We start from the raw sequence: 24,773 nt of genomic DNA, 5'->3' as shown, positions 1-24,773 counted from the left end.
AAATCGTTTTGGGTTGGGTGTACCTCTACATCCGTGCACCCCTCTTGCCAAGAGGGGTGCACATATGCACAAATACACCCAACCCAAAACGATTTTTTTAGAAATTGGGGGACAGACTTGCTTTGCATCTGTGCCTCCATTTCTAAAAATCGTTTTGGGTTGGGTGTACTTCTACATCTGTGCACCCCTCTTGCCAAGCGGGGTGCACAGATGTACAAATACATCCAACCCAAAACGATTTTTAGAAATTGAGGGACAGGTTTGCTTTGCATCTGTGACTCCATTTCTAAAAATCGTTTTGGGTTGGGTGTACCTCTACATCCGTGCACCCCTCTTGCCAAGAGGGGTGCACAGATGTACAAATACACCCAACCCAAAACGATTTTTAGAAATTGAGGGACAGGTTTGCTTTGCATCTGTGACTCCATTTCTAAAAATCGTTTTGGGTTGGGTGTACTTCTACATCCGTGCACACAGATGTAGAAGTATACCCGAACCAAAACGATTTTTAGAAATTGAGGGACAGATGCAAAACAAGAGCATCTTGCTTTGCATCCGTCCCACAATTTTTAAACATTGTTTTTTACCCGGCTTTTACCCGGGCCGCCAGAGAGAGACACAGTATGGATGGAACAAAGGACCATCCATACTGCGTCTCTTCTCTCCGGCCTGGGGGGCCGGAGCACCCGCATACTCTGCGCCCCTGAAACTGGGCCGTGGCCTGTAACTGCCTCTGGTGCTGGAGGCACCAGAGGCAGTTACAGCCCACGGCCCGGTTTATTTATTTATTTGTTCAATGTTTGTCGGGTCCGTGGACCCGATTGATTTGGGTCCACGGACCCGACAAACATTGAACAAATAAATAAATAAACCGGGCCGTGGCAGAGGCAGTAACAGTCCTCCGCCACGGCCTGGTTTATTTATTTATTTGTTCAATGTTTGTCGGGTCCTTGGACCCGATTAATTTATTTATTTGCAGAAATACATAAATTAATCGGGTCCACGGACCCGACAAACATTGAACAAATAAATAAATAAACCAGGCCGTGGCAGAGGCAGTAACAGTCCTCCGAGACGGCCTGGTTTATTTATTTATTTGTTCAATGTTTGCCGGGTCCATGGACCCGATTAATTTATTTATTTCTGCAATGTTGGGTCCGCCCAACATTGCAGAAATAAATAAATTAATCGGGTCCACGGACCCGACAAACATTGAACAAATAAATAAATAAACTGGGCCGTGGCCTGTTACTGCCTCTGGTGCCCCCCCCCCTTTTAGGGGGCACCAGAGGCAGTAACAGTCCTCCACCACGGCCCGGTGTATTTCTTTATTTGTTCAATGTTGTCTGTACAGCCTCGCGGGCCACATGAAATGGCTTGGAGGGCCGCATTGTGGCCCGCGGGCCGTATGTTGGACAACCTTGCTCTAGATCCTCCTTTCAAGAGCCAGTGGCTGATAATACACCCACCGCCCTAACTAACATTATTGAAGACATTGAAAACAACATAGCGGATGATGATTCGGATTTAGGCCCAGTGTCCATCAATCGGAACCAAGTTAATTCTCCACATTTACACCATACATTAAAAGATGTGGATGAACGGATTCGTTTGACGCATCCGACAGTCTCGGCCCTTAACGTTGTTTTGAGCTCCTTTGTTGAGCTCTATGACAATGTTTGGTCCGAGCTTAAATCTGTCAAAACTGCAATGACGGATCTCAATCTGAAAATTGACTGTATTGGTACAGATATTTTAGTGGATCTTAATAATAAAGTGGATTGGATCGGTACAGAGATATCTCAGAGGCGGCCGGTGCAAGTATTACAGGGAGATAGTTCTCCAACCTCCCCTTGTCAAACAGCCATTGTCAATACCCAAATTATAGAGATATCGGATAACAACTTGCCAGTGGAATCTCCTAATATTGCTGTTGCTCACGACCATGACTTACCTGCAACTTTTGCTGGTCTTGGTATTCCTGCCACTTCTACAGTTACATTGGCCAACCCTATTCAAAGCTTGCCTAATCCGATTCCTAATCTGGGTCAATCTAATTTTATTTGGTCCCCAGTTACTATAGTAAAGGCCATTAATAAAGAAATTCTTTCTGTACAAACTAAGCCCACTTCATTGGCTAATCCCTGCAATATTGCTGAGGACCTATTGAATACTACTAAACCTTCTCAGTCGATAGAGTCCAGTCCTATTACAAGCCTGTTCCCAACTCAGGTTTCTAAATGTTCACAGGACAGTGCTATTAAGCACCCAGCTCCCAAGAAAACGAAGGCCCCACGTAAAACACGCCTTATCAAGCGGAAATTGGCCACTAAGCAACCCAATTTACTCTTCACCAAATCTACTGCAAAGGTTTTTACTTTCTCGAATACTGCCTCTATCTCTAAGGGTAACTTAGTGAATGTCTTTAAGCCTCCAACGACCAAACTGGTTGATTCCCTGGCTCAAACTGATAGCTGTAACCCTTCAGTTACTCATGCTTCTGACAAGTGGTCAGGAAATCCCCCAAAACTCTGTCTGGCCCCATCTAAACAGTCTATAAGTGAAACCTTATACGCCTCCGCTATTCCAAAAATGTGCCCTTTGGTGCCAATCCAATATGGTTGTGGTACAGGCAAATTTAGGTCCAGTGAGCAAACTTTAATGGTTCCGATGGTTGCTCAAGCTGCAAACCCCAGCAATCCACAACCTGGAGTTGATATTAGTAAATTTAAAACCTACAAAGCAGCTCTGTTGGCTCCTGGCGTGACACAAGCTTGTGGTACTGGCAATTCCAATATTCGTGAAGAACTTCCCATGGTTCCTGCGATTCCACAAGATGTAAATTATACTAAATTACATCAGGGGTGTGGTATTGGAAAATTTACAACCCTTGAAGTAACTCCTCTGTCTCGTGCTGTGACTCAAGTTACCGATGTAAATTGCTCACAGAGCTCGTCGGTCTTAAGGCCCCATCAAATTCCGGCAAATTGGGGCCCCATGCAACTGCAATCTCCTACGAAAATAATACCTAACCAGCCCCTGATCCCTGCTTTCTCTTGGGATCGGGGATTGGAGATGGATTTCTTTCAGGACACTAACACTCTGCCTGCCTCTTCCCACCCCACAATCTCTGCTGGGATTCGCAACCTGGTGGATCGCCTATACAAACCACAGGCCAGACCTTTGCCCCCTGCTGTTGTCAAACACCTTGATACAACCATGAAGGGTCCCCAAAATCTATCACCGGGCAACTTAACACGCCAAGTATGTACGAATAATAAGAAACCCAACCCTTTACACTTGATCAAGATTCAAAGCCTGTTGAAATTGGAAGAGCCTGTTTGTTTGAATCGTCGCAATGTATTATCCATTTTCTCTGAAATCCCTGCCCTTGCTCTCATCTCCTCTAAGGATATCGATAGAGTGGCCTTTCTGGATTGTAACTCTGTGGATATGAGCATGATTCTCCTTGCGTCACCACTTGTTAAAGAACTGATTCTTACTCAAAAAGACTCTCTAAAGGAATTGGGTTTCAGAGTTGAAGCGGCTGCACCATGGGAACTGTCGACCAACGGGCCCTCTCTTTCACAATTAGCAGTTAAACCATTAGGGGCCCATGCAGGGGGCCAGGACACCCTGCCCATTCCAATAACCTCATTGATTCAACAAAACAAAGACGTTGACTGGGCCGCCATCATCTCCACCCTATGGCAAAAACTTGTGCCTTAGGCTTACCCCCCCAAATCTGTCTTCAGACTCTCAGTCGAACCTTTGTATAAAATCTTGGAACTCAAGAGGCAATCAACATCTATTCTCGAATTTGGAGTGCCTACATCTGTTGAGAGAGGCAAATGTTATTTGCATTCAAGAGACTTGGATGACCTCAACCCCTTGTTTAGATGGTTTTCAAATTTTCGATCAGCCGGCCAAATATAACCTGAGGGGTAGACCTTCGGGTGGTTTATTGGTGGCAGTGGATAACTGCTTTGGGCTATCCGGCAAGGTTCTTCTGGGCCTTCCCTATGGGGCAATGGGGGTTGTTCTTAACTCGAGTATCGGCCAATTAAAATTATTAATTATTAACATCTATTGGCATACAGGGGTTGGTGAAATTAAGTTGTTTGTGTCTCTTATCTCACAGATCATTTTGGAGTGGGTGTTGGCTAATGACACAGGTCATGTACTATTAGCTGGGGATTTGAATTGTGATTGTTTATTTGACTATTCACCATGGGCACTATGTGAGTTGTATCCCTCCGACCGATGTGACAAAAGGAAAAAACTGGCTAGTCAAACTTGGTACATTGAATTGGGCAATCTAGGTTTACAACCTCTGCGTGACCTCTCAAAACCGTCTTTAACTCCTATTACTTATACCTGGCGGCGGGGGTCTTCCACCTCTATGCTCGATTACATCTTTGTGGATGATTATCTGCTTACAAGATGCTCGAAGTTTGAAATCTTCTTGAATTCCTGGAGTGATCATGGTATTTTAACGGCTACTTTTAACATCTGCCTGTCAAAGGGGCGGTTGTGCCAGCCGATCGTGGTTTCTCCAAATTTATCTGGATCTGCTATTCGCTGGTCCCCTAAAAATATTGAAACTCTGAATGGGAAATTGTGGGACATGCTTAATAAGACTACTCTTGATTGGAAATTGGCAACATTTAATTCTGCATTGGTTACTACCTTGATACAAGTGGCAGTAGATGATATTGGCATTACTTCTGTAAGCCGAACTCCAGCTATTAGGCATTTACATCAATATAACTCTGAGGTGGCAGCAGCAAAAACTATTAAGAATAAAAATATTAGGAAATTACAAACTGCAATAAGCGACCTGCCCATTCGTCTAATTCTTATTAAGAAGGTAAAACTAGCCTACAAGAATTACTGTAAATCAATTAAACATCAATTATTACAGCAGGACTCGGAATTAATGTTACAGGTTATCATGAAGGCAAATGTGGGAGCCTTCTGGCAGATCGTTAATGGACAGGATGGTAACCAGGCCATTGCTGAACTTAATCCGATTGCGGAACAAGGTTGGCTAGAGTTTTACTCAAATAGATTTTCTCCTAGCCCCCTAGCGGCAATGGCCAGCTTTACTGACTATGATCCATTAGTTCCTCACCCAAAATGGGATCCACCGTTAGAGATTGATACGATTCTGGAGTTAATTCGCAGGTGTAAGAGATCTAGAGCCCCTGGCCCGAATGGGTTAACGAACAACACCTTTAAAGCAGATCCGAATCTTTGGGCCAATCTCTTATGTATTGAGTTCCGTGAAATCTTGCAAACGGGGACATATCCTATCTCTTGGTCCACTGCACATGTTATCCCGATCTTCAAATGCGGTAGTAGGTCCGATCCCAAAAACTATCGGCCTATCGCTTTGATAGATGCGGATTGTAAACTCTTCTCTGCTTTTCTTCTTTCACACTTAAGGGACTGGGAAAAAACTAGCCATCCTCTGAGCCCCTTTCAAACGGGCTTCCGTAAAAACCACTCCACTAACATCAATGGACTGGTAGTCAAGTGTATTCAGGAGACTGCCTGGAGCTCAACTAGGGGACCCATTTTTATGGCCTCAGTGGATCTCTCGGCAGCCTTCGATTGTGTTGACCGAAATAGGCTATGGCAAAAACTCTATGCCTGGGGTCTGCCAAGGGGCTTAATTAGCCTAATGGAGGGGGTATATAACAATTCTACTGTTCGTATCCGGTTAAATAAAAAGGGGGATATGTCAGATGCTGTCCGTACTCATCGTGGGGTCAGACAGGGTTGTGTGCTAGCCCCTTGGGTGTTTAATCAATATGTTTCAGATGTAGCAGAGCACCTCTTGAAAGAGGGGCTTTTAGCGCCGAGTATTGGCACCTTGAAGCTTATTTGGTTGGCTTATGCTGACGATTTTGTTCTATTTGATCTTACTAAGGTGGGGTTACAGCGTTTGCTGGATGTATTCGCCAATTATGCTCAACTTAATGGCCTGAATATCAATCCTGCGAAAACCAAAATCCTGGCCCTATCTAAAGGGGTTGTCAGGAAGAAAACAAACCTCTGGAAGTTAGGAGGTGCAACTGTATCCTGCTCCCCTTGCCTTATTTACTTGGGCTATTATCTGGGAGCAAGTAGAGGTTCAAAAGGGCAGAACCTTCTTCTCCTGAACAAAGCTAAGGTACTGGCCAGCCAGGTCCTTAAAATCGACCGTAAATATGGCCGATTCTCCATTAGACCTGCTTTACTCTTTTTCGAGGGGAAAATCGCACCGAAATTGATATATGGCCTAGAGTTCGGCACTCGGTTAACCATCGCCAAATTGGAGGGTATTGAAGGGGATATATGGAGACAGGTCTTACTCATCCCCAATGCAGTACCCCTGGCTGCGATTCGCTTCGAGCTAGGCTATATCTCTTTAACAGCACGAGTCGATTGGAGGAAGCTTCTGCTTTATGCTAAACTTAAGGCCCCTACTGCCAACACGTTATACGAACTGGCTGGCAATAATATTTATCGATCTGGATTCCTATATAAATTTGCTATGCTCTGCGAAGATATCCTGGCCAATATCGGTTCAGATTTAGAGCAACTAATCACTAACCCCACTAAAACTAAAATGAAGCTGTGGGATTTTGATTGGTGCCGGACTGTGGATGCTTTTCATGCATATACTTCTATGTCACACTTGGCTCATGAGCATAAAAACAGAGGTACTCCCTCCGCAATTCTTAAGATCTTCCCAAATCGGGACCATAGACAAACACTACTCAGACTGCGGTGGAATATTCTACCTACTCGAGATACTAAACTGAGGCGGAAACAGATTACAGCGGCTAATAGTCTTTGTAGATTTTGCCACTTAGTCCCTGAAACGGCTAAACACCTCATTCTGTTCTGTACTCATCTCAATGTCCTGAGAGACTCTTGTTTGAATGTCTTGAAATTACAATTCCTAGGTCTTCCGACGGACCTAGTATGGCAACGCTGCCTGTGTATTGGAACAAGCAGGGAGGGTCTGGCCTTATCCAGTTTTATTCGTAACCTCCATCTTGAATAGATATGCCTGTTGTTATCATGCCGTTTTAAGATATGGGTTAAAGATGCAGGTTAATCTGCTGCTATTGTGTTTGCCCTTGCAATTTTAGGATGATTTTATGATGATTCTCTGATCTCTCCGCTGTTAAATATTTTCAAAGCTTTTGCAATATTCTAAATATGTAACTGTGTATTTATTCTATGTGTTAGTGCTTTTTGTAAAGGTTTAATAAACCATATACAAATAAAAAAAAAAAAATAAGCAAAGAGAAGGAATGACAGTAGAACGTCCCACTTTCTTCTAAGGGGTTCTTCTAAAGCAACTATCATGCTCTTCATAGTTTGATTAAACCTCTCTACCAACCCATTCGTCTGGGGATGGTAGGCTGTTTGGACCTTGTAGGTCACTCCACGGTTTTTACACATGGCCTGCATGTAGTGGGACATAAAATTTGATCCCCTGTCAGAGATAACCTCCTTAGGAAAACCTACTCTGGTAAAATACTAAGTAGGGCCTTAGCAACTGCCTGAGCAGTAACAGTCCTCATAGGTATAGCTTCAGGATATCTGGTAGCATGGTCTACCACAACCAATATAAATCGGTTGCCTGAAGATGTGGGGCGTCTAAGGGACCAACAATGTCGATTCCTATCCTCTCAAAAGGAACTCCCACCATTGGGAGGGGCACCAAAGGTGCCACACTCTTGGCTCCACTCTTGCCAGATGTCTGACAAGTGTGACAGCTCCTACAGAACTTATCTACATCAGATCCCAAATTAGTACAGTAGAACTATAGAGAAATCCTTTCCTTGGTCTTCTTGAAACTTAAGTGACCAGCTTAAGGAATCTCATGGGCTAACTGTAGGAACTGAGGTCTCACCTCCTGGGGTACTACTACAAGTCTTCTGTAGTCTCCTGGGGTAGACTCAGCATATTCACTGTAGAGGTGGCCATCCTCCCACTATAACCTGTGCTTCCCTGGCTCTTGCCCTTCCAGCTGGGAAGCTGCCTGTTGGCGAAGTCCTTCAAGAGTAGGACACTCTCTGCCCTCTGCTGAAGTCTGCCCTACAGGGGCCACCTTCTGCCAGTAAAGACTGCAGCTCAGGATGGTCTTTAGGATCCAGAGCTCCAACAGGGGGAAGGTCTTCTTCCAGCTCTAAATCTTCAGCAGCTGACATAACCTCTCCTGCTTGATTCTCACACTCAGCCTCAGCTGTTGGAGTAGTCACAGGTGTGACTTTGGACTGTCCTCTCGGGGATGTCCTGGTTAGATGCACAGGAGTGCTATCTTTCTTGTTTCCCCGACACCTTGGGTTTCCCCTTTTTCTCTTTCTTCTTGGAAATAGAAGTTGGTTTCTCTTGTGGACTGGACGTTAGAGTTTCTTCTGTAACAACCCACTCAGAGCCATTTAAAGAGAGCTCTCTGGCCTTCCTTGTCTACCCCTGCTTGCTTTTACTGGGACGCCTGGGTGTGCTTGATACAACTCCAAGTTTTTAAGTCATTCCCCAACAGGACTCTCCCAGGCACCTCACTTTGTACACTAACGGGTATTCTTACAGTAATTTTTTTGCACTGGATGAGAGCTGGTAGTATTGGAACCATCTGGATAGGGCTTCCCGCAAGCTTAGTGGGACATTTAGGTGCCTTAGCAACATCCTCATGTTTGAAGAAGCGTTCATCCACCACTGTGGTGCTGGCCCCAGTGTCTCTAATGGCAGGGGTCTCCTGACCATTTACAAGTACACTGTCCTTGTAGTATTCTTTTGCGTTATCTGGTATAGAGTTATACACACCTATATTCTGCTGTTCCCACAGAGTCAGGGACACTAAAGAAACACTGGCAGGGACTCCAATGGGGTCTTCAGCCAATAGTTGAAAGTTTCCACTTGCCATATTTACTTTTCCCTCAGGGATGAAGGCTAAGTAGGCAGTGTGGACCCCTGAAGGTTTACCCTTGCATCTGGGATCCCCTTTCACATGGTCAGTTGACCCACAAGCATAACATTTTCCACATTTTTTGACAAATGGGGGCTTCTGTGGACCTTCCTTTGGTTTGGCACCAGAGGTTTCACTAGACTGACCTGGTTTCCCATGTGGCTTACACTTCTGTTTGTGGCCCTCTTTTGGATTGGAGATTTTAGAATTCTCTTTGTCATCTTCTTTCTTGTGCTGCTTCCCCTCATCCTTTTTATGAGTGGCCCTAGAATCCTTGTGAGTAGCCCTGTTGGCAACCCACAAATCTGCAGCTTTTGCTAGCCTCAATCTCTTTAGAGTCAGCCAAGTGCTGCGTCAGCTCAGGAGAGCAGGCATCAAAAATAGATTCCAACAAAAACAGATTTCTCATTCCTTCAAAAGAGTTCCCTCTGTAACCCTTAACCCAACCATCTGTTTTTTAAACATTCACACACCCAGGTAGCCCAAGGGGTACCATCAGTCTTTTTGAGGATCCTAAACCTCTTAAGGTACTGGGAAGGAGTTTTCCCAAATCTAGCTATCAAAGCTAGCGTCACATTTTCATACTCCAATCGTTCAAGCTCTCCCACCTCCATTACAGCATCAGTTGTAACCTGGGGGAGCCTAGACAAAAGCCAAGGAATCAACTGATTCCCTGTGAAACCCTGAATCCCATAGTTATATTCAAAAGCACTCAACCAATCCAAAATATCAGGTTTCGCCTCATATGTACTCACAGCTTCCTTAGGCATGCAAGGTCTCTTAGGACTGGAAGACCTAGAAGAGTCTGGGATATAAACATTTTCAAGAGACAATTTCTTCATTTCAAGAGCATGCTGTAATTCCATTTCCCTTGGTTTGAGATCTTGATGTTTGGCTTCAGCTTGGACTTGTAATCTTTTGAACTCTAACTCAAGTCTCATCTTTTCAAGAGAGACAAATTCTGGACTCAGTACTGGACCCTGGTAGGGTCCCTGTGGCTAAAGGTCGAGGCCTAAGAGCTGGTTGAGGTAAAGAGGGGCTCTCTTCCTGAGTCTCCTCTAACTCTTCTGACTTTTGAACAATATTAGAGTCTGAATCATTATCATCCTCAACATTTTCCACATTTTCTGGTATAGTAGGTGTGACAGACCTATTACCCAGACTTTGATTATCTAACATTCTTGCAATTCGTTCATTTTTCGTTCCTTTAACAGGGAGAGACCTGACTTTACACATTTCTTTCAATTGATCTACTGTTAAAGTGATCAGGGCTTCCTGTCTGCAGTTATCCATATCTGGCATGTTACAATTGCTTTTGTAGTGGAGCTTAGCCTTGTGAAGGTTTTTAGTTGAACAAAAGTCAAGCAAACTCTCAATGTAATAACTATATAATATATCCTCACCGCCTGCCACCAGTGTTAGGCAAAGTTTGAATGCAGCACCCTCTGGCAACACTATAAGCAACTATGACTACAGGTATGGGCAACCCAACCTTTGGTATAAGCTTGTATTACACCGTTTTGGTAGTGTGTTGAGCAGCCAGGCTTATCTCAAGAGGGGAAATGTGAGCTGTAGTGAGATTACACAAAGATTCACAATTACAGGTATTGAAATACATGCTTACACTCAAGGTTTCTTGCATAAACAATTATTAATTTATCAGTCAGTTATAAAGCCTTCTTTAGAAGGGAGCAATATACTAGTAATACACAAATACACTTCAATACTGTACACTCTGAGTTTCTGAATCAGACAAGACCCCTTTGGGATCGCCCACAGACACAACCTACACCCACAGGTGACTTCAGTAACAAGGGTGCTGGGACATTAATATCTTAATGTTGGCATTCAGAGCACTCTTAAAAAGTTGGTAAAAGGCAAAGGTTATTAGAACACAAGAAATTACAAATATTCATAAGCAGGATAAATACTTTCAGATAGCACTTAGGAGAGTCATTTAATTCAATAGGCTAAACCAAAGTCAATAGGCAAAAGTCTTTGTATAGGATGCAGCACTTCAGGTAAGTAAATGGAAAAGTCTTTGCACACGTTCTTAGGAGTCTTTGATAAAAAGAAGAATCAAATGTAGGGCCGCAAGATGATTAGACCTGTGAGTTACAGATGTTACAAGCACTTCCACAGTAAGAGGTACGTTCTCTTAGACTTGTTTTACAGTACCTTGGTAAAGAAGAAAAGATGCAGCTGAAGACTTCTGTTCCTGTGCAGCTATGCAGATCTCACTGTTCCTGGGCCTCAGTCGTGGGGACAAGAGGGAGGAGGTCGGGGAACTCCTGCACCGGCACGGTCAACGCTGGTAATCGGCAAACTTTACTTTCAGTGGCTGTTTTGTGTTTCAGCTCCTTGTGGTTCAGCAAATAGCAATAAGCGCGGTTCCTGGCTGTCAAGGTTGGCTTTCCTCACATCTGAGGTCCCGCACTCGACTGAGGGGGGGGGTCAGGCTTGGTCAGTCCTGCTTTGTGGGAATCCGGAGGATCTTCCAAAAGCTTTAGGCCAGCTTACAAGCAACGCACACAATCTGGTGTCCCTTTCCCTGGCTCTACGGTTTCCTGCAGCAACTCTGAGGAAATTCAACCAGCTCCGAGATGGGTGTCCAGGTGGCTTACTTGGGAGTTGATTGGTCCCACCAACTCAAAGGGAGAAGTCGTCCTTGCAGGGCTTCTCTGTCGATGTGAACTTGGCAAGTAGTCACTGTAGCAGGGCTTCACCGGGAAACAAACGGTCCAGGAATTGCAGCAGGCGTCCTCTTCAAGCTCTTCTTCGGTTCCTTCGTCCAGTGGTCGACTCTGCCTTCCAAGCCAAAAGACTTGACTTTTATTCAGTTATCTCCCATTCATTCCAGCCTAACTGTCACTCACCCAGCAGAGTGGCTGTCCTTGCCGGACAGTCAGCCTGCCAATCACCACAGAGTGCATTTGGGTCTCCTAGGAGACTAACCACAGTGAGTTTTGGGCACCTCCCTCACTTCCTGCCTACCCCAGACACTCTGGAGCCGAAGGTGGGCTTCACTGCTGAATCCCGCCAAAGGCGAAATGAACAAAGAGACCAAACCTGGTTTGGCGCACAGAGAAAATCTCTAGAAGGACCTTTCCACAAAGAAATGGCGAGAAAAGAAGACCGGGGGCCATTTTGTCAGAGATGGCTCCAGCGCCATTTTGAAAAAGATGGCTCCCACGATTGTTTTACCGGAGCTGCAAACCACTGCCAATGAAACCACTGCCACCAGCCATTCAGTGAGGAACCACTGCCAATGAAACCACTGCCACCAGCCATTCAGTGAGGAAAGGGTTGTTACATGAGGATCTAGACACGGGATACTAAGTAACCGCTCCAGCACTCTATTGTAAAATATAGTGTGTGTTGGGTCTAGAAAGTTACAATGGTAAGTAACTTACTGCTCTGGGAAACAGTAGTTTATCCCAGAGAAAGGTATTTAACCCTTGGGGAAATCTGAAAGACTTCCCTGTGCCACTGCACTGAAGGTGCCATGTGACACAATGTAAAAGATGATGCCCATGGAGTTTGTCAGACTCCATAACCAAAAGACATACAGAGGTAAAACTCACATTAAAATACATGAGTGGGAAATGGGGTCACACTCTCGCTAGGTTAAAAAAATCAAGTCTTCAAAATCCAGCAGAGTTGTTGGGGGTCTCTAAGTTGGAGGGAATTGGCACATTTCTGAGAATTCTCCCAAACATTCGATATCTCAATATTATTGAGTTTGATGTAAATTGTAACTGTTTCTTCTATGTGTGACCAATGGCATTAACAACTTGCTCAGTCTCCCGGAAGATTCAAGGGTTTTAGTTAGAAAATTAAAGCTTAAAGTGTATCAATTAATCTCTTCATCAATGGGCAGATTATTCAATATAAAAACAGGCAGTTGCTTCAATGGAATGCACTGGGCTTGAAAGTGGGAGGACGGGGTGCTGGTAGGAACTCACTTAGGGTGGTCCCTCTTTCTCTATCTTGTGTGGGCCACTTCCCTCCCTAGCCCAGGCATCCCTCAACCCCAGTTGGTCTCTAATGATCTGTAACCCCTACTGTCTAAGATTCTCTCTTACCTTGTTGTGATGGCCTAAAGACAAACTGTTAGGGAGAATTCTCTGTATAGGCTGAATTTCCTAACCTAGTGAGTCCCCCAGCAGTTTTGCTGGATTTTTGGAGTTTATTTTTTTCTCCTGCCAAGAGTGAGACTCTTTTACCCTCACTCTTGGGCATGATTTGAGTGTGTTTCTTTGAATCTAGAAGTGTTTAATGGGCTATGGGGTCTTTTACCCCATAGGGCTTCATGTGTTTTTGTGATATGTGTTACACAGCACCCTCAGTGCAGTAACACAGGGGTGTCATAGTGACCCCCCAGTATAGACTCCATACCCTGGGACTGACTACTGTCTCCCAGGGCATGTAAAGTCACCATTGACTTTACTAGTCTTAAATTCTGAAAAGAACCAGTACAAACCATCATATTGTGGACGTACTGGCTGGGGCAATTCAATTGCCCCGGGGTCTGTTAGTTGAGGGGGCACGTCTCCGTCCCCCCTGATCGAATTTTGGCTGGTGGCAGTGGATACTACTTTTTATATTCAACCGCGAATATTTTCCTATGGGATTTCCCATTGTTTTAGGCTACTATCTTTATTTAATTATTTACGGTAGCCTCGAACATACCGCCGGTTTATTTAATTAATATTAATTCTCCGGTTGGTATTTTTTGCCAAAACTTGATTCTAAAATGGCGTTTGTGTTCTCTTCTGTGACTCCATCCCAAGTCGAGCCCTTTGTTCCACTTTTTGGCGGGCTTCTCCACAGAAGCCCTCCAAAGTGGTGCCACTCTGTCTGGGGTACTTAGGAGGGGTGGAGGGGGATTTAGGCACCCTGGACTGAGTTGCCTGCGCAACTCAAGTCACACTCCGTCCTGATTGGCCCAAGTGGTGAGCCGGCCGGCTCACCACTTAGCATGTTTGAGTGACAGCTAGGCTGAGTGAATGGGGGTTTTCTGCATAAAAGCAGGGCTTTGGGGACTGGAACTTCAGAAGTCGCCACAGGATCGAAGAATCCGACGAGGGAGAAGCTGAGCCGACCTGCCACGACGAGACCACCGGTGGAGCCCTGCTGGACCGTCTCACCACTTTTACCAACGACAGAGGAGATCTCCCGCCGGAGAGTCTTCTTCCTTTGACTGGTGGGGATAACCAGTTTCAAAGTCTTTTCGCCTTCCCGACGTACCTCGTGGCCGCCTTGCCTGTGCCAAGCACCCCGGCAACCGGGATACCATGTTTTACCACGACCGCGAACAAAAGGTACCACCTTTAACCGGAAAACTCCGCGGCTGGTTTCTTCCCTGGCAGTGCAACGACCTTCATCTTTCCTCCAAGTCGAGATCTTCTCTTCCCCTGGACGACGACGCGACTTGCACCCACTGCCAGGAACAACTGCCACCGCTGGAGGATCCTTCCCACTTAAGGTACCGTGTCCCGCCTGGCTTCCCTTGCTACCGACTGTACGGGGTAGATTTAGCCCCCGGCTTTCGAACCTGGGTTAGCCTGGGACACCCTGGCTAAACTTTCCTAAGCCTCTCTAAACCCTTTTTGAACTCTCTGCAAGAATTTCTAAGCCTAGTGTAACTGTGTGATCTTGGGCGCATTTGTGCTCTGCTCTCTCTAAGAGTGGGCCCAGCCTTTGGACTTTGGCTCACCAGTGACTTTTGCTCTTCTGGCTTGCTAACAGTGTTCCTGAATCTTAGAGTGGTGTACCTTTTCATATTCTGTCTTTTTCCCTCCCTTTTTCACAAACTTATTGGAGTGCTATCTAGTCAAGCGCTCACCTCTGTATGAAAATAAGTGCTGTTTTACTAAGACCTATCTGATAAGGAAAAAGGGGTGTATATATTACAAAAGTAACTGTGTTTAGAATATTTTACAACAAGAGTGCTGGAGTGTTTCAAACAGTGTGTTTTTAAATAAATAATTATATACTTACTGCTAACACCTGTAGTCCTAAATCTTTTGCAGTGTTCCCTAAGGGAACTGCACAGGTTTCTGCCTAACACAAACGCCTTATCTATCTAATCTCCTACTGGGAACAATGAATGTCATCCCTACTCTAAATTCCCCAGTGTAATGTAACAAAAAGTGTTGTGCCTTCCAGACCCCACTGGGTCTTATCCTTCCTCACTCTATTGTTCCTCTCCCTATAGCTCCCCCTTATCTTGATCAACTCTACTCCCTCCTACTCCACCCATGTTCTCACTTCACACTTCTTTATCCCTCTGATGTTTCTATCTTTCTCTCTGCTTACCTCCACCCTCATTCACCACTACTCACCCTTCTTCACACCCTTACTGCTCTCCACACTTCTAATCTATATGCACTACTACTAATCTCCCCTCTTTGCACTACTACTACTGTTCCCTCTACTACTCCCTCCACACTACTCACTACATCCCTCATCTCATCTCTACTCTCACTACACCCTCGTCTCACCCACTACTTAGGAATATTGTGTCATGCTCACGCTTCGAAGGATATAATGTCCAGGTCATTCACCCAGTATACCTGGTTACTATTCTCACTCCCCTCACTTCTCTCTTGCACACTTCTCCTCACACCCCACTCCTATACCCCTCTCTATAATCCTTTCTCTCTGCCTACTTCCACTCCTTTTCACTCTACCTACTAGCCTCAGTCCCCTACACCAATCTCCTAAACTTCGCTCACTAATACCCTCATCATCATCACCAACACACTACCATTTACTTCTTCACTCTCACAAACTGGTACCACTCTCCCTCAAAAATACTTCACCTTGCACACTCCCTGAGTAATTTGCCTCCATGCTTCCTCTGCAGTGTTCTTCCTCTGCCTGGTCTCTTTGTTTGCCCCCACCTCCTCTGACCTCATCCGAGAATCCACACTTTGCCTTTCCTTCTGTCTCCTTTTATACTATGGTTCTGCACCCCCTTTCCATTGGCTGCAGTGCTCTACTGAATCAATCTGTGCCTTTCTTTGCCCCAGCAGTGGTGTTACCAAGGTGAGAGGCTTCAAAAACCTCCCAAACCCCTGTGCTTTTTCCAGCATGGTTTGGAAATTGTAACAAAGTGGACCTCCAGTACTTCAGGTAAGTTACAGGTTCCTTTATTGTCCATGTCCAGTACTCTTCCTCAAGACACAGGGATGGTAGGGGACACAAGATGACAAGGGAAAACACCGGGCTCACCCCCACACCCATCTTCTCAGCTCACTCTTCTCACTCTAACTTCCAACCGTCACTCACAGAACCCTGCACACCAACATTCCACCTAAACATTCCAAGAGGTGATGTCACACACTGAAAGCAGATTACTACACTTCTCCCCCCCTTAGAAACACAAAAGCCAAATGCTACGCCAACGCTTTCCAGGGAAGACAAAAAGGAATGACAAGGTATTGTGACCAGCACAGGACCTTAACACCCCACGACACCACGCTACCAGAAATGCCACAACACAGCGGCCGCCTATGTGTAGAACCTCTGGCAAAACCAAAAAAAGGAAATCCAACAAAAGGACAGCATTAACTGGACACCAACGGACCAAGAAGGAAAAGATTGCCAACGGCACGCAACCAAACAAGACAACACCCTCCCTCGGTCCACACCTCGAGGCCACAAAAATAAAAACACAGCACTTACGCCTGTCCCGAGCTGCCCCTCTGGACCTAGGGCTGCCACCCCTAGCCTAACTATTGTTAGCTAACACTAACACAACTAATGCCTAACCAACCTAGCCACCTTAGCACAAATCACCTTCCACTTCGGTCTGCCACCCCAAAGTCTCAGAGCTGCCCCTCCAAGCGCTAACCAACCGCCCCCCAAAGGAAGCAACAACAAATGCCCAACAAACCGAGGGACCTTAAACAACTTTGACAACAGTATGGGGAAGAACCACAACACCATGCTGCTACTCTGCACAAAACCGTTGGCCATTCCCTCTATCCACAAAATCCATTTAGAACACACCAGGAGACAACCTGACATACCAGACACGGAATCGGGAGGCACACTGGCAAAGCAAAATAGAACACCACCTCGTCCAATAGGATAACACTATGGACAGTAAGAAAAACTCCACTCAACTCAGGCATAGCGACCAAAACAGAGATTACAACGCTATGAATCACTACAGCGAACACTGCCCTGAGAATAACACTCCGCCAAAAGTGACTTACCCTGATTTACGCTCAGGCACTAATGACCACAACATACAGGCCAAAGCGACCAAACCTGAACTATCATGCACTAATCACTACAGTAATGAGGTGACCTACCCTGGAAAAACCAGGCACCCAAAAACATCTAACGTGACCCACCCTGGACAGACCAGGCACCAAAGACCATAATCACACCTCACTCCAATGACACCTAACCTGAAACCACACAGGTTGATGAAACCAAAGGTCAAGGGATCAGCAACACAGCAAACATAGTGACCAACCCTAGCACAACCTATGCCAGGCACTATGAACAAATGCAGTTGGAAACACATGACCACAGATTCGCCAGAACACTTGCACGCACCCATACAGTGCACTCTCGGACCAAACACTGGTAACATTAACCATACACAACATGACATAGCAATAAGCATAAATGCAGGCATCATAAAATACATTTCAATATTTTGAAAACATTGCACAAAACATGTTGGAAACATTGCACACAACCTGTTAATAGATTAAATGATGACCCCCCCCCCCCTGCAAAGTCCTCAGATGTAAAAATAGCACTAAAAATATGTGCATAGACAATGTCACTGATGATTGCTTGAAATCAAAGTTCCCAATGAAAGTTGACAAGTGGACCACCACCCTGAAGTCCATGAAATTCTAGACCCAGCACCTTACATCCTAAGTAAGAATGCAACCCAATTTATACTACTAGGTTTTAACATTAGTCCCAGTAACGTTCCATCCAGCAGGTGAAACATTAATATAGCACTGGCAATTACAATCACAAAAGTTGTTAATCAGTACACCTCCGAGGAGCATTTAATTACAAACCTCCCACACCAACCCTTCAATTTCAGAAAGGGACCACCCCGACCCCCCTATACTAGGGTACAGATTTCCCACAGGGCCACAACACAGTGACACCACAGGAAACAAACAACGGCCACCTACATCTAAGTGAGGGAAATTCCTGCCTTGAGACTAATCAAAGGCGCTCATCTCTAACAAATGGGCCACAACAGATACAGCACTCAAACACAGGCACGCGGCCCCACACTAACCTGACCCCAAATTTCGGCAATCCATTAATACGGAACTTGCTCCAAAGCCTGCACTCTATGAAACAGGCCTCATAGATTCATCGCTTCCCGGCACATTTCCAAATGCAGTTTGAAAACCAGAAGAAATCATTCACCGCCGTGTAACGCTTCTCCTCTCTCTCCGGCACGTATCTCCCTCTGCCAACGAGCTGTGAACGAGGCTTGGAATGCAGGAAGGCAACGTTGTCCGCGCACGTGACTGATTGGGAAACCTCCCCCAGCTGTGACGTAATCAGAAAACATGCAGTCGCCGTCCCAGCAACAACAACCGGCAACGTACGCTCCTTTACCCAGGCTTATGTCGCGGTGACCAACACAACAGCCGGAAAACCGCAGTAACGGACTTAATCCATGCCGCTGGAGTGCGCTCTTTTCCTTCTTGATGCCAGCGCGCATGGACACAACAGGAGCAACGCACACACCTCGTTAAACTGCAGCTGCGCACAAGTCTCCTCCGAAAGACCTGCCCATACGCGCACATGAAGTCCTCTTCACCCGATGCCATTCGGGAGGAGCCGTTTCACAGCCTCCATCGAGGGGTCCAGAGAAGGGACCGCCCCTCCATGATCGTAACTCGAGATAGGGGACGACCAAATGTGGGGAAATAGTCCTCTGCGCCACGCTGCCGAACGCAGCCCCCTCCTCCGCAGATCAGCGCCTACACTTTGGTGCTCTTCAGGAGCCGCTCCCCCTTGCTGGACCAACGTAATACGGACAGGGCCTCCTCCAGCCCGGAGTGCGGAACGCTCCTTCTCCGCTGCCGACTCTGCAGTACAACAGAGTCGCGCTCCGAGTGAGCGGCGACAACACAACAGCCCGGGCCCTCTCCTCCGCATTAATGCTGTCCATAAACTAATGAGGCGTTCTAGGCACGGTCCTCACCGATGACAGCAAACACGATTCTCGGCCAAAAAGATACAGGCCCACCTGGGTGTGGGGGGACCATACGGGGGCGCTGTTCCAGGAGTGCTGCACCCCCCCCCCCAGCAGCGCCATACGAAAGGCAGTCCACCTGCGATCCCATCCTCGTCGCCAGTGTAACAAAGTGGACCTCCAGTACTTCAGGTAAGTTACAGGTTCCTTTATTGTCCATGTCCAGTACTCTTCCTCAAGACACAGGGATGGTAGGGGACACAAGATGACAAGGGAAAACACCGGGCTCACCCCCACACCCATCTTCTCAGCTCACTCTTCTCACTCTAACTTCCAACCGTCACTCACAGAACCCTGCACACCAACATTCCACCTAAACATTCCAAGAGGTGATGTCACACACTGAAAGCAGATTACTACAGAAATATTCTCTTGAATGGTAGTAGCCACGGACTCATGCTGCGCTTTCTCCCTGTGGCTTTCCTCAGGTGTTCATGAGTTTTGTTGCCAATTCGGTTTAGGGATGGTTTCTGTCTTTCATTTGCCCCTGCAGTGTAACCTCACCCACATTTAGTTTTCTGTTGGCCCCATTCACCTAGGTTCCGTCTGGGGTTGTTGGGTCGGGTGTTTGGTGTCTCAGTTCTTTTTAGCTGGGAAATCACCAGTCCATTCCGTGGTTGTTCTTGATTTCTTGCTCCTGGCTCCTGTATGGGTTTTATCATTTGCTCCTAGGTGTACTGGATGAGTTACAGTTCTCAAATGGAAAAGGGAGAACACTGGCCAGAAAAGTGCTGGAAGGCATTCTGCGATCAGAATCCATATGCATGGCACATGATGGTTTGCAGAGGCTGGGGTCCCCAATCTCCCACTTCTCTGCATGATAGGATCGTAACTCTGTCATATATGTCTTCTAAAACCGTATGAACCTGCTTTTTAATCCATCCCTTTTCATTTTATTTTAGGGCCATGATGATGAAGTCTTTGTATTGGAAGCCCATCCATTTGACCACAGGATTGTACTGTCTGCAGGCCACGATGGGAACATTTTTATCTGGGACATTGACAAAGGAACCAAAATACGCAACTATTTCAATATGGTAAGCTTGTGGATTCTTTGTTGTTATTCAAAAGGGCCTCTGTTGCATTTCTAAGCTCATTAAGTTTGTTGTACAAAAAGCTTTGTTGCGTTTAACAGCATGCATTCAGCTACATTCATGCAGGATTCTTATCCTGCTTCCATGGCAACAGTGCACTTGTCTGCTTTTATGCCTTACAGGTTGAAGGTTATCAGCAATTCTTTACAAAAAAATGTCAGATCTCACCTCTTATTAATAAGGCCTTGTATCCCAATCTCCTGGAAAAATATTTACTAATTAACCCTTTAACCGCCATGGGTATTTCCCCCCAGTGCCAATGCCTTTTTTGATGATTTCGGTGTGTGGTCATTCAATGCTGTGCAACTTTTTTGTTACATGAGATATTTCAGCCAAATTTGGCCCCTTTTCCCCCCACATGTAGGCAGTCGTAACGCCTCCCAGGAATCCTAGGTTGCTTTAGGGGGGTGAGAGAAAATAAGCAAAAAGGACGAACATTTTGTGTTTTTTCAAAAAATGCCAATAAAATGATGTACAAAGAAGCCTGTGGTTTTTTTCCTTGTAAGAGCTAGGAACAAATGGTTTGCTGTGCTGAATTCCCCAATTTCCTGGCTTTTAAGAACAGGTTGAGTGGAAAGGGGGAAAAAAAAAATATTTTGATGTGGTTATCAACCGTTTTGTGAGAGGTAGGCGATTTTGGCCATTTTTGCCAATTGGACATGCATGCATGGATGGAAGGGAAGAAAAGGGTAGGAAAGCCGATTTGGAGGACAGAAAGGCATACATTTCTGAAAAGTAGACAAAATTCCAAGTTTAGGAAGGGGTGATTTGCGTAGGTCGGGCAACAACTAGGTAGGGGAAAATGCCATAGATTGGGGGAAAAGCGGGAACATGGCAGAAAAAAAGGTATGTGTTGGACATGGTTGGCTTGATACACCAGTGGCTTCTATGAATTTTGAGAAAAGCAATGCTCCGCTACATTCCCCCGACTCTTGCAGTTAGGAAAGCACACATTTTTTGTAGTGTTTTACAAAACAAGCAATACCACAAGCCAAACACTGAGCCATGGTATACAGGAGTTTTATGCTTAGGGCCTGAACAGACGTACTTAGCATGTGTAAATCAGGAAAACCAATGTGGTGAGAAACGGCAAGCATACATTTTCTGAAAGAGCACAGGCAGACCTTTTCAAGGGTGGGTGACTTGTGCAGGTTACTAAAGTGTATGGAGCCTTAAGCAGCAAGTAAATGTAGGGCACATTTGGGAAATGAAAGGGTTGTGTGACAAAGAGCACCAGCAAATGGGTCGAAATATTATCGAAACCACACAAACACAACAAATGTCATACCTTCCCGCGTTCCCGCACGTGTCCCGATGAAAACGGTACCTCACATGTGTGGGTGCACCTACCTGGGTGCCAAGGGCAAAGCTGAACCCACCCCTAACCCCAAGTCTTTTCAGACATCTGAATTTCACGATTTTTCCAGATGGGCACACCATACAGATATGGTCCTAGGGTGTCCAAGCCACCAAGGAAAACAGGGAACCCCATGCATTTCCCAAAAGAGGACACCTGTGGGAATGCACAGAGGTCTGACTTGCCCGAAGCGGCCCAGAATGAATTATCCAGAACCCCAGACAAAGTGAACATTGTGTTTTTCCCCCACCAAATATCACATTTTGTCAGGGATTGTGGCTAATAAAAACTGGGGCAATTTGCGCAAGGCAGACCTCTGTGGATTCCCATGGGTGTCCTCTTTTGGGAAATGCATGGGGTTCCCTGTTTTCCTTGCTGGCTACCCTTTTCCTCTTGCGCCCCTGGTAGGTGCACCCACACATGTGAGGTACCGTTTTCGTCAGGACACCTGTGGGAACGCGAGAAGGTAAGACATCTGTTGTTGGCGACGTGTTTCGGTGAGTGGACACAGGGAAATGTCTCTGAAATTGGCTGGAAATGAAGACGTCTCAGACATTTCTCTCTGGCCATCCACCGAAACACACCGACAACAACACATGGCCTACCTTCCCGTGTACCCACACGTGTCCCGATGAAAACGGTACCTGACGTGCGGGTGCACCTACCGGGTGCGCAAAAAAAAAGGGTAACCTACTGGCAACCCCAAGCCTTTTGGCACAGCACATTTTGTTCATGTGGGCAACCTACAGATTTGGGCCTAGAGTGTCGAAGCCAGCAAGGAAAACAAGGAACCCCATGCATTTCTGAAAAGAAGACACCCGTGGGAATCCACAGAGGTCTGACTTATGCAAATCGGCCCAGAATTTATTACCCAGAACCCCCGGCAAAGACCTAAATGTGAGAAGGGTGCCCAAGGCCAGGGATATTACCGCTGACTTTGTTGGAGCCCTGGCTGCCCTGCGTTACAGCTTCTCACAGCAGTGTGCCAATACCTCCCCGAAGGGAAAAGCTGTAATGCAGCCCAGCCGCAACTCCAGGACAGTTGGAGGTGATGTCCCTGGCCTTGGACATCCATGTACCATGTGGGTGTACCGTCCCCTAAGCACAGCAGCAGCTCCAGGGAGCCCCGGCAGGATCCCCATTCCTCCCCGGAGGTGACCTCTGTAACATAGCACAGCCAGAGGTGGAGCCTGGGCTTGCAGACGGACAACCCACATGGGAGGGATCCGCTCCCAGGGAAACACCAATGTTCTGCTGGCATGGGGGGCAATTTGTGGCCTGCCCCTGCAATTGTGTACCAGCCCACCAACATATCTGCCCAGACGGCCCATTCCTACCCGCACCACCAACAATCCAGAGCCATTTTCACTCACCCCACCGACAGTGTGCCCTTACCATAGAATAATAAAAAACAGTACTTGCATAACGTTGCAGCTGCTCACGTAGAAACAGCTGTAAACAAAACAAAAAACATGTGTTACCTACGGTCACAACAGCAAAAACAAAATGAATCATTTTCAAACCTGCCCCCCCAAACCCCTTGCAAGCCATCCCTGGTGTTCTACTGAGCCTCACCCCCCCCAGTGAAACCCAATTTGCCCCTTCATACGGGCAGATATCTGCCTCCAGGCAGGCCTGCATGAGGTACCCCTGTCACCTATTTTGGGTGAGGGGGGGAGAGGGCCCCCAAAAATGGTGGGACAGGCCCCCCAGTGGGTGGGGCAGTAAGGTTTGAGCACCCTGGGGTCAGATTGGCACATCAATGTGCCCCTCTGCGCCAAGGCAAGTTTAGTAAACAAAGAAAATAATTCAAAATGGCAAGCTGCCCCTACACCGCCAAGGAATTTTCTAATGTGAAGGGGGGGCACCTCTCCACCCCCACCCCAATTGGAGGGGGGCGGCGCATCTCATGTAGCCTTCCCCGGGGACAGATAAGTGGGAGGGCTGTCCTGCACTCCTCCCTGGGCTCAGGCGTCCCTTCCTTGGAGCAGATATCTGGTTCCAGGGAGGGCTGCATGACATGGCACCCACTCCATTGCGGGTGGGGGGGTCAACGCCCCATCACATTAGACAATTCTTGGTGGCCCTCCCCCCTCACTCCAAGTGGGTGGTGGGGGGCCCCTCATGCAGGTCTCCCTGGGCAACCTACAAATGGCTGCGAGAGGTACACCCCCCTCCATTTGGGGTGGGGCGGAGGGGGCCCCCAAAAATTGTGGGCCAGGCCCCCCAGTGGGTGGGGCAGTAAGGTTTGGGCATCCCGGGGCCAGATTGGCACACCAATGTGCCCCTCTGCGCCAAGACAAGTTTAGTAAACAAAGAAAATAATTCAAAATGGCAGGCTGCCCTTTATCAGGGGCTGAGGGGCCCCCTACACCACTGGGTAATTTTCTATTGTGAAGGGGGGTGCACCTCTCCACCCCCAACCCAATTAGAGGGGCGGCACATGTCATGTAGCCCTCCCTGGGGGCAGATAAGTGGGGGGGCTGTCCTGCACTCCTCCCTGGGCTCATGCGTCCCTTCCTAGGAGCAGATATCTGGTCCCAGTGAAGGCTGCATGACATGGCACCCGCTCCATTGCGGGTGGGCGGTGGGGGTTCAACGCCCCATCCCATTAGAAAATTCCCCGTCCCTTTGGGGTGCCCCACAGCCCCCTCTTAAATGCGTTCCACCATTTTCCATTTTTTTCTTTGTTTACCTGGGCTTCCTACAAACGGCTGTGTGAGGTACAGCCCCCTCCATTTGGGCTGGGGGGGGCACCAAAAATGTGTGGGACAGGCCCCCCGGTGGGTGGGGCAGTAAGGTTTGGGCACCCTGGGGTCAGATTGGCACATCAATGTGCCCCTCTGCGCCAAGGCAAGTTTCGTAAACAAATTAAAAAATGGAAAATGGTATACTACACTTTAGGGCGGGCTGAGGGGCACCCTAAATCGCCAGGTAATTTTCTAATGTAATGGGGGGGTGACCCTTTACCCCCCACACCAAATGCAGGGGGGGCATCTCACTCAGCCCTTCCTTGAGGCAAATGCCCCTTCCTAGGAGCAGATATCTGCCACCAGGGAGGGCTACAAGGGGTGCCCCCATTTCCCCTTG

General features: G+C 46.8%; 1 protein-coding gene across 2 annotated transcripts in view; it reads left to right on the top strand.

The window, feature by feature from the left end:
* BRWD3 (bromodomain and WD repeat domain containing 3) overlaps positions 1-24,773 on the top strand; it is a 1,632,068-nt gene that overhangs the window by 490,997 nt on the left and 1,116,298 nt on the right. For both annotated transcript variants that reach the window (XM_069612911.1, XM_069612910.1), the window contains exon 15: positions 20,135-20,269. In XM_069612911.1, coding sequence (XP_069469012.1) covers positions 20,135-20,269 — 135 coding nt within the window. The remainder of the gene's footprint in view (positions 1-20,134; positions 20,270-24,773) is intronic.

The sequence above is a fragment of the Ambystoma mexicanum genome, chromosome 5p (genome assembly GCF_040938575.1).
Source record: "Ambystoma mexicanum isolate Mex_15411 chromosome 5p, UKY_AmexF1_1, whole genome shotgun sequence".
Classification (NCBI taxonomy): Eukaryota; Metazoa; Chordata; class Amphibia; order Caudata; family Ambystomatidae; genus Ambystoma; species Ambystoma mexicanum.
This window is presented reverse-complemented; position numbering and strand designations above follow the sequence as displayed.